Source organism: Argopecten irradians, chromosome 14 (assembly GCF_041381155.1).
Source record: "Argopecten irradians isolate NY chromosome 14, Ai_NY, whole genome shotgun sequence".
NCBI lineage: Eukaryota > Metazoa > Mollusca > Bivalvia > Pectinida > Pectinidae > Argopecten > Argopecten irradians.
In genome coordinates this window covers 31579365-31599267 of record NC_091147.1, presented here as the reverse complement: position 1 = coordinate 31599267, position 19903 = coordinate 31579365, and the positions used below count along the sequence as shown (strand labels likewise).

General features: G+C 31.1%; 1 protein-coding gene across 1 annotated transcript; it reads right to left on the bottom strand.

Moving 5' to 3' along the window:
• Positions 1-289: 289 nt before the first annotated feature.
• On the bottom strand, positions 290-5061 carry LOC138307685 (uncharacterized). The gene is made up of 4 exons (XM_069248520.1): positions 4119-5061; positions 3061-3846; positions 2774-2878; positions 290-2306 (listed from the first exon to the last, which is right to left on the bottom strand). The coding sequence occupies exons 1-4, from the start codon at positions 4290-4292 to the stop codon at positions 1767-1769; spliced, it is 1605 nt and encodes a 534-aa protein (XP_069104621.1). The 5' UTR covers positions 4293-5061; the 3' UTR covers positions 290-1766.
• Between the last annotated feature and the right edge of the window lie 14842 nt (positions 5062-19903).

The following is a 19903-nucleotide window of genomic DNA, read 5'->3' as shown; positions in this document are numbered from 1 at the left end:
CGTCTGTGGAGCTGCAATTCAGGGATTGCTTTTAGGTAAAAGTATTTAAAATACAATGACTAAAACTCCATTACAACAATCTACGGAAATGGTTTATTATTACATTATTTGTATTACTGAAAAGTCAACATTTCAAATAATACATTTAACTAACAGAAAATGTTCAAATACACAGTTATTCATATGTTAATATGTTTATAGGTACATATATTAATCTGTATAAAGGTACATATGTTAACCTTTATACAGGTACATATGTAAAATATATAAGTACATATATATAGTACATATATTTGAGCAATAAAGAATTGTTTTCTGTTATACCAACTGGTCACTCCCATAAATGAGTAAACTATGGATGAATTAGGATTAGGTGATATACGCTCCAAATGTAGACAATGTTCTGTAAATTACCTTGTACAAGATGAAGGGATGACGAGAAACAATAAAGAATAAAATGTGTAAGAATATTTGGAATTCAATAACACAGAAGTAGATGATGTGTCAACACCACAACACTTAGCAATCTGATTAAAATACACATCATCAGATACACTATGTTATATCTATTCAGACAGGACAACAATCATTTTGGGATTTTTTCGTCCATCCATTCTGATCTATCAGAGTTACTCCCCTTCGTTTCACTTCGTCAGTCCTCTTCATTTTCTCCGGAACTCACAGAAGTAAGCGAGATGTTCCGATTGCCTGTCAGAAAACTGTTTCAAAATAAAGTCTTTTTTTATTGCTAGTAATCTACCGGGACTCTCTGCCTATTAGAGCTTCCATGGTTTACCATTCGTAATAACAAATATATCGTTAACATAAGCACATTTTTTTCTGATGAATTCTTTGAATGCTGTTACACACAGTAAAAAAATCAAGAAACCTATATCATCACATAAAAAACAAAGTATTGATATTGCTTGTCAAATAACTATTATAATACATATATTGTTAGAAAAACATGGTGGTGAATCGAACTCGGATCCTTCCGATACTGTGTGGCGATTCAATAACGTGAGCTAAGCAGAATTAAGCCAAACAGTGTTCAGCTTTTGATTCATTTATCCACTACGTTTTTCTCGTTTGTCGGTACCAGGGCATCCGAGGACCACTTTATAGGGATAATATAAGGATTTAAAAAACATTACAGGTATTAGGTTTACGGCTTGATATGTTTGTCGTACAGTATGTAGAATGTTTCTTATGCTTTCTTCACGATTCAATACTTCCTACTGGATAACGATCTTCCAAACATCAGTACTGTGACATAAAGTACTCGCTACATTTATAGTTCAAGTAAGTTAACTTAAATAACGCAACTGTTCATTTGTCCGGGCTCTGCCGGAGTATCAAAATTTCTCTCTCGCCGCTAGGATTAAAGAACTCTCTCTCTCTCTCTCTCTCTCTCTCTCTCTCTCTCTCTCTCTCTCTCTCTCTCTCGCGCGCGCGCGCGCGCTTTTCCTCTCTTCCTATGTATCTTTTGTTACGGGAACAAATAGAAATCTGCATTATATAATTTTGTTGTGCTAGATTTTCTTAACATGAGATGGGCATAGTAAATTTTTTTTCAACTGAATTGCTCTAATCAATCTAGTATCGATTCAGAAAAATCAATTGTATACCGTTATTTTTTATGTTCCTCTAAAAGTGTTCATATTCGGAGAAACGTATATCGGTAATCTCCCTTTAGTTCTTACTAGGCCACGAAGAGTCTGGCATGTACAATTGTATTATGTTATTGTTTATGATAAAGAATCTGTTTACAAATCTTCTATCTTTTCGTCGATTCGTCTATGACATATCTGGGGCCGTATTCGTTCATTAGGGTCGTAATCGCTAAAACAGCAGTTTCCAGCGGAAAACTTTGCTTTATCAAACTGAAACCAGTTTTTCAACAAAATGTTGATAGCAGATTCGTCATATTGGTGACATTTGGCATAAAGTCTTCCTGAAAAATCGAAATCACAGTTAGTTCGAGATCCGGGGGGCGCAAGACACGCAGGATCCATAGTGCAGGAGAGAAGGTGCTTCATAAAATGTTCTCTGAGCTCGGCCGTATTGTGCATGATTAAAGCGAATATTTCAATATGTGGATGTTTGGATAACTCTTTTCTGTCAGTCTTGATGAACTTGTACATGTCGGGGTGTGTAACAGCGAAGGTCGTGTAACTGGCCGCATGTCCTAAAACCAGAACACTGGTGTCGTGAGCTTTTGGGTATTGCGACAGTAGTTTCTTGGAATTCTTCAAACGCATTTTGTGGTTCAACCAGGTGATGTGTTCAAACTCGGTTACAGCAAGCTATAAAAAAAAGTTATGTAATAAATACTTTTAAAATGAAGGAAACAACTAAATAGACGTTTCCACATTAATATAAAGGGCCGATAGTGTTTGGACACATTTGCAAATCTGTGTAGTATCGTGGAACCAAGTGGATGCCGACATCCAAACACTTACACATTATAGATAAAAATCGATTGACATTTCTAACACTTATAATCTACAGATCATACATTGATCTTTTATAAGAACTTATTTGTCAAAAACTCTTAAATAGCCAGTTGCTATCAGGAAGTTAAAAACATTGCATCTCGGGTTAATAAGTACTTCTATTTTCAATATTTTCAATATTGTTATAATATTTTTTCATTTTATTCTCTTTTTTCAAACGAACGTAAACAAAGCACTTAACTCCCTACGGGCCAATCTTTAATATATTCTTTCGAGAAGACTTATATCAACTGTTGTAATTAGTGTAGAATACGTACGTGCATAACAAGAGGCCGCCAATGGAAGTTGGTGACGTTCTGCACAAACTTAGGAAATACGTCCAACAAAAGGTGACGCATGCGTACATTGCACATAGCTGACAACTGAAAGTTGAAACAAAATTTAAACACACGGAAGGAAGGAAGAAAGGAAGGATGAGAGATATGTACTTAACATCCTTATCAATTGACTGCAAAAACGAATATGAAAGTGTGTGTTTAGCGCTACAGTGGAGCTAGCTCATGTTTACAATTTCAGATACATTAAGGTCAATCTAAACACATACCAATTTGTGTTGTCGTGGCTCAAGGTCGATGTCATAGACATAAATCTTCTCGTCTGGGAAGAAGCGTTGTACCGAAAGGATCAGCTGCTCCACTTTCAGGATGTCTTTTTTAAGAGCAGCGGTGACGAGGTTTGGCAGACCATGATCGTGAGGACGCACGACTTCTCGATAACTCTTGGGAATCTCCTCAACTTTCTTTACCGCCTCCTGGATTTTCTGCACTTCCTTGGCGGGTTCCACTTCCGGATTGTTGGGTGGCGGCTCCTCCTGGACTCCAGCAGGATTCTTGATTTCATCGTAAGTATCCTCCATTATATTTCCTATCTCCTTTTGAATTTCCTGTTCCGCTCGATTAATGTTCTCGTTTTCCAAAACATCCTCTTTCAAATCTACAATTTGTTCAAATGGAGCTTGGTCAACTGGAGCCGGGATCTCATCAGCCTCTATAATTCTGGCACTTTCTTCAGCCCGATGCTCTGCCACATTCTCCTCGTTTGCTTCTTTGAAAACTTGATTTTGATCTAAGGGCTTACCAAAAGTTTCTTGGTTTTGGGCCATATTGTGCTCATTTTCTCTGAATATCCTTTCGGCCATATCTTCAGCTTTTCTATCAACACTTTCATGATGGTTACCGTTTACATCATCCAGTATCCGACCGCCAGGTGGCTCTTGGTTAACCGGAACTTCCACTGGCGCCGCGTCGTGGAGTGGCTCGTTTTTACTTTGAAGGTTGATGCTATCTTCGATTGGTTCTTTGTTTTGTTGCAGTTCCTCGACATGATGAGCCTACGATAAAGAGAGTTATGTAAGTATCGTTTGAAAAGCGATTGAATTATAAACAAACTGTATAATTGTTACAAAGTAAATTCAGACTATGCTCACAAATTATACAATAACTGGTGGAAATACTTCCTTAACATCATGGAGTAAATTCTTGTTACATATTTATATAAATGTATCTTTTTTAAAATCTCCTAGATCCGCCATGGACATGTTCATGAAGGGTGCACGGTTTCAACAACTCGAATTTTCCCCTTTGTCACCAATAATATATTTACCTGAAATATCTCCCGGTATATGGAGTGGATTGCTATTCCAAGAATAATCAAGATGACGTATTTCAGAATTTTCTTGTAACTGATTCTCTTGACCCGGAAGGACTTGGTCATTTGCACTGCGCCACCGAGTTCTAGGCTACCGATCGGGTCACGCTGGTTTTTCTTCCTCAACATGGTACTACCAGTCTTATGGACAGATGGCGATGTATTCCCCCTCACAGCCTGTATACGGTCCGTGGTCGTGAGTTAACACTTCTCTAATTACTGACGTTGTTTTCTAAGAACACAAACCTTTCCACGAATAATCTCGTTTACTTTTAGACGTGGATGTTACAGTTCCCGTGAATTGGCCTACAAACACAAACGGCTCAGCTAAACCTTGGTCCTTCTCGGATAGTTTCTTTTCAAGTTCCTTTTTCCAAACGTATTTGAAAATCACGGTTCCAACGTAAACTCAAAGTCCACAAATGGTATATATCCACTCTGAAATTATAATGTCCATGAGTATTTGAAATTTCAAACTTCTTTAGAGTTCACTTTAGTAGTTCTTTTGATAGAGTTCTACGTTGATGTTTCTGTAAGCGTAAGTAGTTCACGCGTTTGGTACAACTAAAGGCTTCGGAGGCTGTTCGATAGATAACGACTGGGTGTATCGGGAAGTAGATGTGGCAATCAATTTAACGTGTCTCCGCATTAACAGATGTCGCCGAACAGAAATCTTAAATCGATCCGATTTGTAAAACGTTGTCGATAAAGATGGGATTCATTGAGACTGAGTTAAACTTGTTTCTGATGTAGTGTCATTGCGAACGAACATATCTATATGTCGCGGTGTTTAAATTCACCATATATATAATATGTATTATATATGGTGTTTTAACTACATGCGCTGTGTATTGTCTTAATTTACATGTCCCTGTGTCTGTCTGAATTTACATGTCCTTGTGTCATGTAATGTCCTGTACATGTAAATCTGTGTGTGTAAGTTGTTATGATGACGTATGAGAGGCGAGAGAATGGATTGGTTGAATGTGTCACATTGACCCTGCATGACCCTGTCCTTGGTCGGTGAGGTTAGGGTAATGCATAGAGTCATGTGACAGTAAATTAAATGTTATTTGTAAATATATGTAACTCGGAAATTAAAATACAATTTAATATTATAATATATTAAATAGATACCTGTTTATATTTTATACCTTACAGTATAAATATAGAAGATATAGTAGTCGGTTCATTTATGTGTCCCTATATATTGTCAGGTATTGTTCTTTTTATTTCAGGGTTATCTGTCTCCGTTTGTGTGTAATAAATATTGTCAACTGTTAATAGCTGTTGGATTCTATTTGTGTACTCGTGAACCAATACCCATATTATAATCACTCTCGTGACATATATGATAAAACAGAAACCTAATTTGGTGGACGGCAGATAGAGGGGACCCCTAGCTATAGGTGCCAACATAGAACGGGTTTTACAACAGCGACGAGTAATAGCACAATTTGAAAGAGAAAAACGTGCTTCCTGTTTCAAATTAATGATTTTAAAAACAGGTAAAATTAATTATCTTCATTGTCATTGTGGCACACAACATTTTAACAAGAAAAGATGGTAAAATCAGGCTGCAATATAATAATCCTTAGTAATATTTAATAAAGCAAATATGGTTGTAAATTAATACTGATATACTAGGAAAGTAGTGAGACAAGAATTCTACTCCCTTTACACAGACTTTTGATATATTGCAGCTGCAGCAGGGGATTCAGAGAGATTGTTTGTTTGTTTGATTTTTTGTTGGGTGGGTGTATTCTTTAGGAAACCCATCATCCAGACAGAATGTTTATTGTCCTTGATTATTGCTATTATATATAATTAGTTGGTCAGAATATGGAGTTTTCCCCTGAAATAAATACGTAGTTGCTGTTACTGGATGGTTTAAGCTTGACGATTTATATACGTGTGTTTCTTGTGAACAGTTATTACAGAAGTGCAATATATCATTTCAGTCATCCTCGATACTCCAGGGGTTACTATTACTGACGTTATATCCACCCCAGGACTATCTCATCTGAACCAATCACAAGCCTGCATTTGACCACTATATACAGAGCGACGCCAAACTTCAAAGCCACGGTGTAGTTATACGGCTATTTTGATGTACATCAAAAGGCTTATTTTACCTGTTTAGTTCTGTTGCACTCAGTTTAAAGGGACAATTCAGGCTAACGTGTACAGTAATTAATCATATAGTACTAAACAATGTACAGTAATCAATCATAAGTACACTTGTTATGTACTATGAGATAGTCAGGGGTTAAGTAATCAATAGTAATCAATAATAAGTACACATGTACAGTAATCAATCATAAGTACACTTGTACAGTAATAATCAGTAATCATCATAAGTACACATGTACAGTAATTAATCATAAGTACACATGTACAGTAATTAATCATAAGTACAAATGTACAGTAATTAATAAGTACAATCATAAGTACACATGTACAGTAATCAATCATAAAGTACACATGTACAGTAATTAATCATAAGTACACATGTACAGTAATCATAAGTACACATGTAATCATAAGTACACATGTACAGTAAGTTAATCATAAGTACACATGTACAGTAATTAATCATAAGTACACATGTACAGTAATTAATCATAAGTACACATGTATCATAAGTAATGTACAGTAAATCATAAGTACACATGTACAGTAATTAATCATAAGTACACATGTACAGTAAATTAGTACACAGTACACAAGTAATTAATCATAAGTACACGTGTACAGTAATCAATCATAAGTACACATGTACAGTAATTAATCATAAGTACACATGTACAGTAATCAATCATAAATTAACAGCATGTACAGAAAATAATACATAAGTACACAATGACACATTACAATTTCTTATCCATAGTACACGTGTAACAAGTATTCAAAATATACATTTACGCTCTACAGTAAGTACAACATAAAACAATATAGAGATAATCTTCATCTTCTACAGTAATAAATGATAGCGCAATAATCAATCGCGTAAGTAACAAGAATGTTAACTAGTAATCAGATACATACAGTGCATCTGATAAAAGTAACACAAATCGATACTAGTACAGAATGTACCAGATACTCCGATCATCATCAACGTGTGAAATATAATTAAATCAGTGCGTACTATTCATTGTTACTAGTTATTACATCGATACATGTATAACGTGTACACACAGTTAATCACTTAGCACATCACAATTAGCAGTAGTATATTTACTCATCCAGGTACACATGTTACTACGTCATAGGAATCATAAGTTACTCGGATCATAACCAGTAACTAATCACAAACAGTCACATCTGGATACAGTCATTAATTCATACACCTGCACCATGTAGAGTACACTGTCAATCATAAAGTACAAATGTAACAGGTAAAGTCCAATCATTTTAAGTACACATGTTACTCAAGTGATAGTCCCTCAGATACACTGCTACACGTAATTAATACGCAACTACACGTACCGTGTACCAATCGTTATCACTCTACTAAGTGAATACACCCGTCGTACAGTGTATGTTCACTCTAAGTATCTAAATGTACAGTAACTTAATCATACGCTCTCAACCACGTGTAAATAGGGGGGGGGGGACTTGCGGGGGGGCGGGGGGGGGGGGGTCATCAAACATACTTCTGTACACGTAAATAACTCATACGTACAAACGTAATCAGTACAACACTTCCTAATACAGTACCACCATGTACCATCGTATTCAACTCTTAAGTACATTAACTCGTGTCACGTAATGACCATCACAGCTACATACATGTACGCGTAATCATAGAGGATAACGTACTAACAATGATAACAAAGATAGATTACAAATGTATCCATACTAACTACATCGTTACCACTTAATATAATCACTAAGTACACGCGTGTACAGCATAATCGAGATCTCATAAGTACAAAATGTAGGGGGGGCAAAAATGGGTACCACACATGTCACTAGTAATCAATCATGATTCTACACAATGTACAGAAATCTAATCATCAACGTTCAGCAACTGTACTCGAGTTAATCTAATCATTTATGTTACACATACGTACAGTAATCAATCATAAGTACTGACACTGCTAGCAGTAATTAAATCGATTAGAATGAAAAGTCTGACACATGAGTTACAGCAGTAATTACAACGCTACAAGTATTCCATCAATGAGTACAGATGTAATGTTATCATATTATATTTATCATTTGCATGAGTACTATAATTAATCATAAAAACAACGTGTAACGTAAAATTCAATGCAAATAGCTACACCATGTCAAGTAATCAATATTAATCAAGTCCTCGTAGTACACGTATGTAAGCATAAGTACACATGTACTGCAACTCATGCCTAAGTACAAGAATTCGTCACAGTAACACACTTAAATTATGAAGTACCAAGGCCCCTGAACAGTAATCAATCATGAAGTACATATATAACAGTATTCAATCCAGAAGAACACATGGAAGAGTGTAATTCAACTCATAAGTAACACATTGTAGAGACAGTAATTCATCAAAAGTTCACATTGTAACTATAATTAAGCATTAAGTATCTACTATACGGTATTTAATAAATAAGGTATACGTGCGTAGCAGTACAAATTAATTATAAAGATGTCCGTGTACAGCTATTTTATAATCACTTTTGTATTAAATATTGTACATGGGAAGAATCATACAGATAACATAATTCAAGACAGTATACATGAACAGTAATCCATAATAACTAACACGTGTACAGTACTTTATCCATCAAGTACAGACGTTAACAAGAAATTAATCAATTAGCTACACGTCACGCAGGGGGGGGGGGGGGGTAAAACCAGGTACACTAAATCAACTAGGTGGTCACACATGGATCAGTTAATATTATCTCAGGAGTACAGCACCATCGTACAAGTAATCAAGGTCAATACATACAGTAAATGCAATTCATGATCGATTCAATTAATCAATAATTATTCGAGACAAATGCACTCAGTAATCTGTCAACTTCATTCAAATATACACGTGGAATATAGTGTATGCACTACATAAGCGTATAAACCAATGTTCACGAATTTCTGATCAATAAGTATCATCTATGTAGCAGTAATCAATCGTAGCGGTACTATCCATGTACAGAAAATACGTCTTTAGGAACACATAATACAGTAAATCAATCAATCATAAGTACCAAATGTACAGTAATCAATCATAAGTGCACACTGTAATCAGTAATTATTTCAAAAGTACCAGCATAGTACAGTAATATAAACCATTAGTACACCACATGAGTACAGTAATTAAACATAACTCCAACATCATGCGCGTAAACTGTAAAGGTCCTTTAATCTGCCATACAACACGTAACACCGTTAATCAATATCAACAAGTAACAGCATGTACCAGTAAGCAAGTCATAAAATTGACCACCTGTAACAGATAAACCAAGTTCATAAGATAGGCGATCTGTAGCAGGAAGTCACTCATAAGTCACTCTCATTTACAGTAATCAATCATAAGGTACACCAGCATGTCAAAAGTAATATCAATCATTTCGTAAACATGGTAACAGTAATAAAATCATAAGTATACATGTTACATGTACGTAAATTCGCATTAGTTACTCACACACAGTACATTTAATTAATAACTCATACGTAGTTCACATACTTTTAATATATAGTAAGTGATTCACACGTACACGATGTTTAAATAATAAAGCATTACGTATAGCGTGTAACTGTACTTAATCATTAAGTACATAATGTAACAGTAATCAATAATAAGTACTATACTCATGTATACTCAGTAATTGCAATCATATGTACAAATGTACAGGTAAATAAATTAATCATAAGTACACGACGTACAATAAATTAATCAATAAAGTAACAAGTGGTACAGTACTTAATCATAAGTACAACATGTACAGTTAATTCAATACATAAGTACGACGTGTACAGTAAATCAAATATAAGTATAACTGTGAGACGAGTAATCAATCATATTCAGTACAAAATATTCTCAGTAATTCTCATCATACTGTACACACTCGTACTAAGTATTCTGTAATCATAAGTATAACATACAGTACTGTCATCTCTCAATCTAAGCTATCTCGTGGTTACATCACATTAATCATAAGTACACACATATTACATATATATCTCAATCATAAGATTCCTCTCACGTTAGTACAATCTAATTCTAATCTCTCAAGCTCATCATACTGTGTAAGTTAATTAAAATCATTAGTACATCGTAAGCAGTAATTTAATCATAAGTACACATGTACAGTAATTAATCATAAGTACACATGTACAGTAATTAATCATAAGTACACATGTACAGTAATTAATCATAAGTACACATGTACAGTAATCAATCATAAGTACACATGTACAGTAATTAATCATAAGTACACATGTACAGTAATTAATCATAAGTACACATGTACAGTAATTAATCATAAGTACACATGTACAGTAATTAATCATAAGTACACATGTACAGTAATTAATCATAAGTACACATGTACAGTAATTAATTAAGTACAATCATAAGTACACATGTACAGTAATTAATCAAGTACACATGTACAGTAATTAATCATAAGTACAATGTACAGTAATTAATCATAAGTACACATGTACAGTAATTAATCATAAGTACACATGTACAGTAATTAATCATAAGTACAGTAACATGTACAGTAATTAATCATAAGTACAAATGTACAGTAATTAATCATAAGTACACATGTACAGTAATCAATCATAAGTACACATGTACAGTAATTAATCATAAGTACACATGTACAGTAATTAATCATAAGTAAGTACAGTAACAACATAAGTACACATGTAATTAATCATAAGTACACATGTACAGTAATTAATCATAAGTACAGTAATTAATCATAAGTACACATGTACAGTAATTAATCAAGTACATGTACAGTATAAGTACACATGTACAGTAATTAATCAATCATGTACAGTAATAATACAGTACACATGTACAGTAATAATCAATCATACAGTAATTAATCATAAGTACACATGTACAGTAATTAATCATAAGTACAAATGTACAGTGTAATCATAAGTACACATGTACAGTAAGTAATCATAAATACAGTAATTAATCATAAGTACACGTGTACAGTAATTAATCATAAGTACACATGTACAGTAATAATCATAAGTACACATGTACAGTAATTAATCATAAGTAAGTACACATGTACAGTATTAATCATAAGTACACATGTACAGTAATTAATCATAAGTACACATGTACAGTAATTAATCATAAGTACACATGTACAGTAATTAATCATAAGTACACATGTACAGTAATTAATCATAAGTACACATGTACAGTAATTAATCATAAGTACACATGTACAGTAATTAATCATAAGTACACATGTACAGTAATTAATCATAAGTACACATGTACAGTAATTAATCATAAGTACACATGTACAGTAATTAATCATAAGTACACATGTACAGTAATTAATCATAAGTACACATGTACAGTAATTAACATAAGTACACACAGTAATTAATCATAAGTACACATGTACAGTAATTAATCATAAGTAGTACATGTACAGTAATTAATCATAACATGTAATTAATCATAATGTACACACATGTACAGTAATTAATCATAAGTACACATGTACAGTAATTAATCATAAGTACACATGTACAGTAATTAATCATAAGTATACATGTACAGTAATTAATCATAAGTACACATGTACAGTAATTAATCATAAGTACACATGTACAGTAATTAATCATAAGTACACATGTACAGTAATTAATCATAAGTACACATGTACAGTAATAATCATAAGTATGTACAGTAATCAACATAAGTACACGTGTACATAATTAATCATAAGTACACATGTACAGTAATTCAATCATAAGTACACATGTACAGTAATTAATCATAAGTACACATGTACAGTAATAATCATAAGTACACATGTACAGTAATTAATCATAAGTACACATGTACAGTAATTAATCATAAGTACACATGTACAGTAATTAATCATAAGTACACATGTACAGTAATTAATCATAAGTACACATGTACAGTAATTAATCATAAGTACACATGTACAGTAATTAATCATAAGTACACATGTACAGTATTAATCATAAGTACACATGTACAGTAATTAATCATAAGTCATAAGTACACATGTACAGTAATTAATCATAAGTACACATGTACAGTAATTAATCATAAGTACACATGTACAGTAAATTAATCATGTAAGTACACATGTACAGTAACAGTAATCATAAGTACATGTACAGTACATAATCAATGTACAGTAATCAATCATAAGTACAGTACAGTAATTAATAAGTACACGTGTACAGTAATAATCATAAGTACACATGTACAGTAAGTAATCAATCATAAGTACACATGTACAGTAATCAATCATAAGTACACATGTACAGTAATCATAAGTAATCATAAGTACACATGTACAGTAATTAATCATAAGTACACATGTACAGTAATTAATCATAAGTACAAATGTACAGTAATTAATCATAAGTACACATGTACAGTAATTAATCATAAGTACACATGTACAGTAATTAATCATAAGTACACATGTACAGTAATTAATCATAAGTACACATGTACAGTAATTAATCTGTACTGTACATGTGTACTTATGATTAATTACTGTACATGTGTACTTATGATTAATTACTGTACACATGTGTACTTATGATTAATTACTGTACATGTGTACTTATGATTGATTACTGTACATGTGTACTTATGATTAATTACTGTACATGTGTACTTATGATTAATTACTGTACATGTGTACTTATGATTAATTACTGTACATGTGTACTAATGATTAATTACTGTACATGTGTACTTATGATTAATTACTGTACATGTGTACTAATGATTAATTACTGTACATGTGTACTTATGATTAATTACTGTACATGTGTACTTATGATTAATTACTGTACATGTGTACTTATGATTAATTACTGTACATGTGTACTTATGATTAATTACTGTACACGTGTACTTATGATTGATTACTGTACATGTGTACTTATGATTAATTACTGTACATGTATTATGATTACTGTACATGTGTACTTATGATTATTACTGTACATGTGTACTTATGATTGATTACTGTACATGTGTACTTATGATTGATTACTGTACATGTGTACTTATGATTAATTACTGTACATGTGTACTTATGATTAATTACTGTACATGTGTACTTATGATTAATTACTGTACATGTGTACTTATGATTAATTACTGTACATGTGTACTTATGATTGATTACTGTACACGTGTACTTATGATTGATTACTGTACATGTGTACTTATGATTAATTACTGTACACGTGTACTTATGATTATTACTGTACATCTGTACTTATGATTAATTACTGTACATGTGTACTTATGATTATTATTACTGTACATGTGTACTTATGATTGAATACTGTACATGTGTACTTATGATTGATTACTGTACATGTGTACTTATGATTGATTACTGTACATGTGTACTTATGATTAATTACTGTACATGTGTACTTATGATTGATTACTGTACATGTGTACTTATGATTAATTACTGTACATGTGTACTTATGATTAATTACTGTACATGTGTACTTATGATTGATTACTGTACATTTGTACTTATGATTGATTACTGTACATGTGTACTTATGATTAATTACTGTACATGTGTACTTATGATTAATTACTGTACATGTGTACTTATGATTGATTACTGTACATGTGTACTTATGATTAATTACTGTACATGTGTACTTATGATTAATTACTGTACATGTGTACTTATGATTAATTACTGTACATGTGTACTTATGATTAATTACTGTACACGTGTACTTATGATTAATTACTGTACATGTGTACTTATGATTGATTACTGTACATGTGTACTTATGATTAATTACTGTACATGTGTACTTATGATTGATTACTGTACATGTGTACTTATGATTAATTACATGTGTACATGATGTTACTGTACATGTGTACTAATGATTACTACTGTACACGTGTACTTATGATTAATTACTGTACATGTGTACTTATGATTAATTACTGTACACGTGTACTTATGATTAATTACTGTACATGTGTACTTATGATTATTACTGTACATGTGTACTTATGATTAATTACTGTACATGTGTACTTATGATTGATTACTGTACATGTGTACTTATGATTGATACTGTACATGTGTACTTATGATTGAATTACTGTACATGTGTACTTATGATTAATTACTGTACATGTACATGATTATTACTGTACAGTGTACTTATGATTAATTACTGTACATGTGTACTTATGATTAATTACTGTACATGTGTACTTATGATTAATTACTGTACATGTGTACTTATGATTGATTACTGTACATGTGTACTTATGATTGATTACTGTACATGTGTACTTATGATTAATTACTGTACATTTGTACTTATGATTGATTACTGTACATGTGTACTTATGATTGATTACTGTACATGTGTACTTATGATTAATTACTGTACATGTGTACTTATGATTAATTACTGTACATGTGTACTTATGATTAATTACTGTACATGTGTACTTATGATTAATTACTGTACATGTGTACTTATGATTAATTACTGTACATGTGTACTTATGATTAATTACTGTACATGTGTACTTATGATTAATTACTGTACATGTGTACTTATGATTGATTACTGTACATGTGTACTTATGATTGATTACTGTACATGTGTACTTATGATTGATTACTGTACATGTGTACTTATGATTAATTACTGTACATGTGTACTTATGATTAATTACTGTACATGTGTACTTATGATTAATTACTGTACATGTGTACTTATGATTAATTACTGTACATGTGTACTTATGATTGATTACTGTACATGTGTACTTATGATTAATTACTGTACATTTGTACTTATGATTGATTACTGTACATGTGTACTTATGATTGATTACTGTACATGTGTACTTATGATTATTACTGTACATGTGTACTTATGATTAATTACTGTACATGTGTACTTATGATTAATTACTGTACATGTGTACTTATGATAATTACTGTACATGTGTACTTATGATTGATTACTGTACATGTGTACTTATGATTAATTACTGTACATGTGTACTTATGATTGATTACTGTACATGTGTACTTATGATTAATTACTGTACAGTGTACTTATGATTAATTACTGTACATGTGTACTTATGATTAATTACTGTACATGTGTACTTATGATTAATTACTGTACATGTGTACTTATGATTTATTACTGTACATGTGTACTTATGATTAATTACTGTACATGTGTACTTATGATTAATTACTGTACATGTGTACTTATGATTGATTACTGTACATGTGTACTTATGATTAATTACTGTACATGTGTACTTATGATTAATTATTGTACATGTGTACTTATGATTAATTACTGTACATGTGTACTTATGATTGATTACTGTACATGTGTACTTATGATTAATTACTGTACATGTGTACTTATGATTGATTACTGTACATGTGTACTTATGATTAATTACTGTACATGTGTACTTATGATTAATTACTGTACATGTGTACTTATGATTGATTACTGTACATGTGTACTTATGATTAATTACTGTACATGTGTACTTATGATTAATTACTGTACATGTGTACTTATGATTAATTACTGTACATGTATAGTTATTATTAATTACTGTACATGTGTACTTATGATTAATTACTGTACATGTGTACTTATGATTAATTACTGTACATGTGTACTTATGATTAATTACTGTACATGTGTACTTATGATTAATTACTGTACATGTGTACTTATGATTAATTACTGTACATGTGTACTTATGATTAATTACTGTACATGTGTACTTATGATTAATTACTGTACATGTGTACTTATGATTAATTACTGTACATGTGTACTTATGATTGATTACTGTACATGTGTACTTATGATTAATTACTGTACATGTGTACTTATGATTAATTACTGTACATGTGTACTTATGATTAATTACTGTACATGTGTACTTATGATTAATTACTGTACATGTGTACTTATGATTAATTACTGTACATGTGTACTTATGATTAATTACTGTACATGTGTACTTATGATTAATTACTGTACATGTTATATGATTAATTACTGTACATGTGTACTTATGATTAATTACTGTACATGTGTACTTATGATTAATTACTGTACATGTGTACTTATGATTAATTACTGTACATGTGTACTTATGATTAATTACTGTACATGTGTACTTATGATTAATTACTGTACATGTGTACTTATGATTAATTACTGTACATGTGTACTTATGATTGATTACTGTACATGTGTACTTATGATTAATTACTGTACATGTGTACTTATGATTAATTACTGTACATGTGTACTAATGATTGATTACTGTACATGTGTACTTATGATTAATTACTGTACATGTGTACTTATGATTAATTACTGTACATGTGTACTTATGATTGATTACTGTACATGTGTACTTATGATTAATTACTGTACATGTGTACTTATGATTAATTACTGTACATGTGTACTTATGATTGATTACTGTACATGTGTACTTATGATTAATTACTGTACATGTGTACTTATGATTAATTACTGTACATGTGTACTTATGATTGATTACTGTACATGTGTACTTATGATTAATTACTGTACATGTGTACTTATGATTGATTACTGTACATGTGTACTTATGATTGATTACTGTACATGTGTACTTATGATTAATTACTGTACATGTGTACTTATGATTGATTACTGTACATGTGTACTTATGATTGATTACTGTACATGTGTACTTATGATTAATTACTGTACATGTGTACTTATGATTAATTACTGTACATGTGTACTTATGATTAATTACTGTACATGTGTACTTATGATTAATTACTGTACATGTGTACTTATGATTGATTACTGTACATGTGTACTTATGATTAATTACTGTACATGTGTACTTATGATTAATTACTGTACATGTGTACTTATGATTAATTACTGTACATGTGTACTTATGATTAATTAATGTACATGTGTACTTATGATTAATTACTGTACATGTGTACTTATGATTAATTACTGTACATGTGTACTTATGATTAATTACTGTACACGTGTACTTATGATTAATTAATGTACATGTGTACTTATGATTAATTACTGTACATGTGTACTTATGATTAATTACTGTACATGTATAGTTATTATTAATTACTGTACATGTGTACTTATGATTAATTACTGTACATGTGTACTTATGATTAATTACTGTACATGTGTACTTATGATTAATTACTGTACATGTGTACTTATGATTAATTACTGTACATGTGTACTTATGATTAATTACTGTATTACTGTACATGTGTACTTATGATTAATTACTGTACATGTGTACTTATGATTGATTACTGTACATGTGTACTTATGATTAATTACTGTACATGTGTACTTATGATTAATTACTGTACATGTGTACTTATGATTAATTACTGTACATGTGTACTTATGATTAATTACTGTACATGTGTACTTATGATTAATTACTGTACATGTGTACTTATGATTAATTACTGTACATGTGTACTTATGATTGATTACTGTACATGTGTACTTATGATTATTACTGTACAGTGTATTATGATTGATTACTGTACATGTGTACTTATGATTAATTACTGTACATGTGTACTTATGATTGATTACTGTACATGTGTACTTATGATTAATTACTGTACATGTGTACTTATGATTATTACTGTACATGTGTACTTATGATTAATTACTGTACAGTGTACTTATGATTATTACTGTACATGTGTACTTATGATTATTACTGTACATGTACTTATGATTGATTACTGTACATGTGTACTTATGATTAATTTGATTAATTACTGTACATTTGTACTTATGATTGATTACTGTACATGTGTACTTATGATTAATTACTGTACATGTGTACTTATGATTAATTACTGTACATGTGTACTTATGATTAATTACTGTACATGTGTACTTATGATTAATTACTGTACATGTGTACTTATGATTAATTACTGTACATGTGTACTTATGATTAATTACTGTACATGTGTACTTATGATTAATTACTGTACATGTGTACTTATGATTAATTACTGTACATGTGTACTTATGATTGATTACTGTACATGTGTACTTATGATTAAATACTGTACATGTGTACTTATGATTGATTACTGTACATGTGTACTTATGATTAATTACTGTACATGTGTACTTATGATTGATTACTGTACATGTGTACTTATGATTGATTACTGTACATGTGTACTTATGATTGATTACTGTACATGTGTACTTATGATTAATTACTGTACATGTGTACTTATGATTGATTACTGTACATGTGTACTTATGATTAATTACTGTACATGTGTACTTATGATTAATTACTGTACATGTGTACTTATGATTAATTACTGTACATGTGTACTTATGATTAATTACTGTACATGTGTACTTATGATTAATTACTGTACATGTGTACTTATGATTAATTACTGTACATGTGTACTTATGATTAATTACTGTACATGTGTACTTATGATTAATTACTGTACATGTGTACTTATGATTAATTACTGTACATGTGTACTTATGATTGATTACTGTACATGTGTACTTATGATTAATTACTGTACATGTGTACTTATGATTAATTACTGTACATGTGTACTTATGATTGATTACTGTACATGTGTACTTATGATTAATTACTGTACATGTGTACTTATGATTAATTACTGTACATGTGTACTTATGATTAATTACTGTACATGTGTACTTATGATTAATTACTGTACATGTGTACTTATGATTAATTACTGTACATGTGTACTTATGATTGATTACTGTACATGTGTACTTATGATTGATTACTGTACATGTGTACTTATGATTGATTACTGTACATGTGTACTTATGATTAATTACTGTACATGTGTACTTATGATTAATTACTGTACATGTGTACTTATGATTAATTACTGTACATGTGTACTTATGATTAATTACTGTACATGTGTACTTATGATTAATTACTGTACATGTGTACTTATGATTAATTACTGTACATGTGTACTTATGATTAATTACTGTACATGTGTACTTATGATTAATTACTGTACACGTGTACTTATGATTAATTACTGTACATGTGTACTTATGATTGATTACTGTACATGTGTACTTATGATTAATTACTGTACATGTGTACTTATGATTAATTACTGTACATGTGTACTTATGATTAATTACTGTACATGTGTACTTATATTGATTACTGTACATGTGTACTTATGATTAATTACTGTACATGTGTACTTATGATTGATTACTGTACATGTGTACTTATGATTAATTACTGTACATGTGTACTTATGATTAATTACTGTACATGTGTACTTATGATTAATTACTGTACATGTGTACTTATGATTAATTACTGTACATGTGTACTATATGCTTAATTACTGTACATATGTGTACTTATGATTAAT

What these genes read in the sequence shown, in the direction of transcription:
- LOC138307685 (XM_069248520.1), bottom strand. Translation starts at nt 4,292, where the DNA reads ATGTTGAGGAAGAAAAACCAGCGTGACCCGATCGGTAGCCTAGAACTC. An exon ending in TATACCGGGAGATATTTCAG is followed by an intron (nt 3,847 to 4,118) that starts GTAAATATATTA and finishes TCTTTATCGTAG; the next exon opens with GCTCATCATGTCGAGGAACT. An exon ending in GGCGGCCTCTTGTTATGCAC is followed by an intron (nt 2,307 to 2,773) that starts GTACGTATTCTA and finishes TTTTTTTTATAG; the next exon opens with CTTGCTGTAACCGAGTTTGA.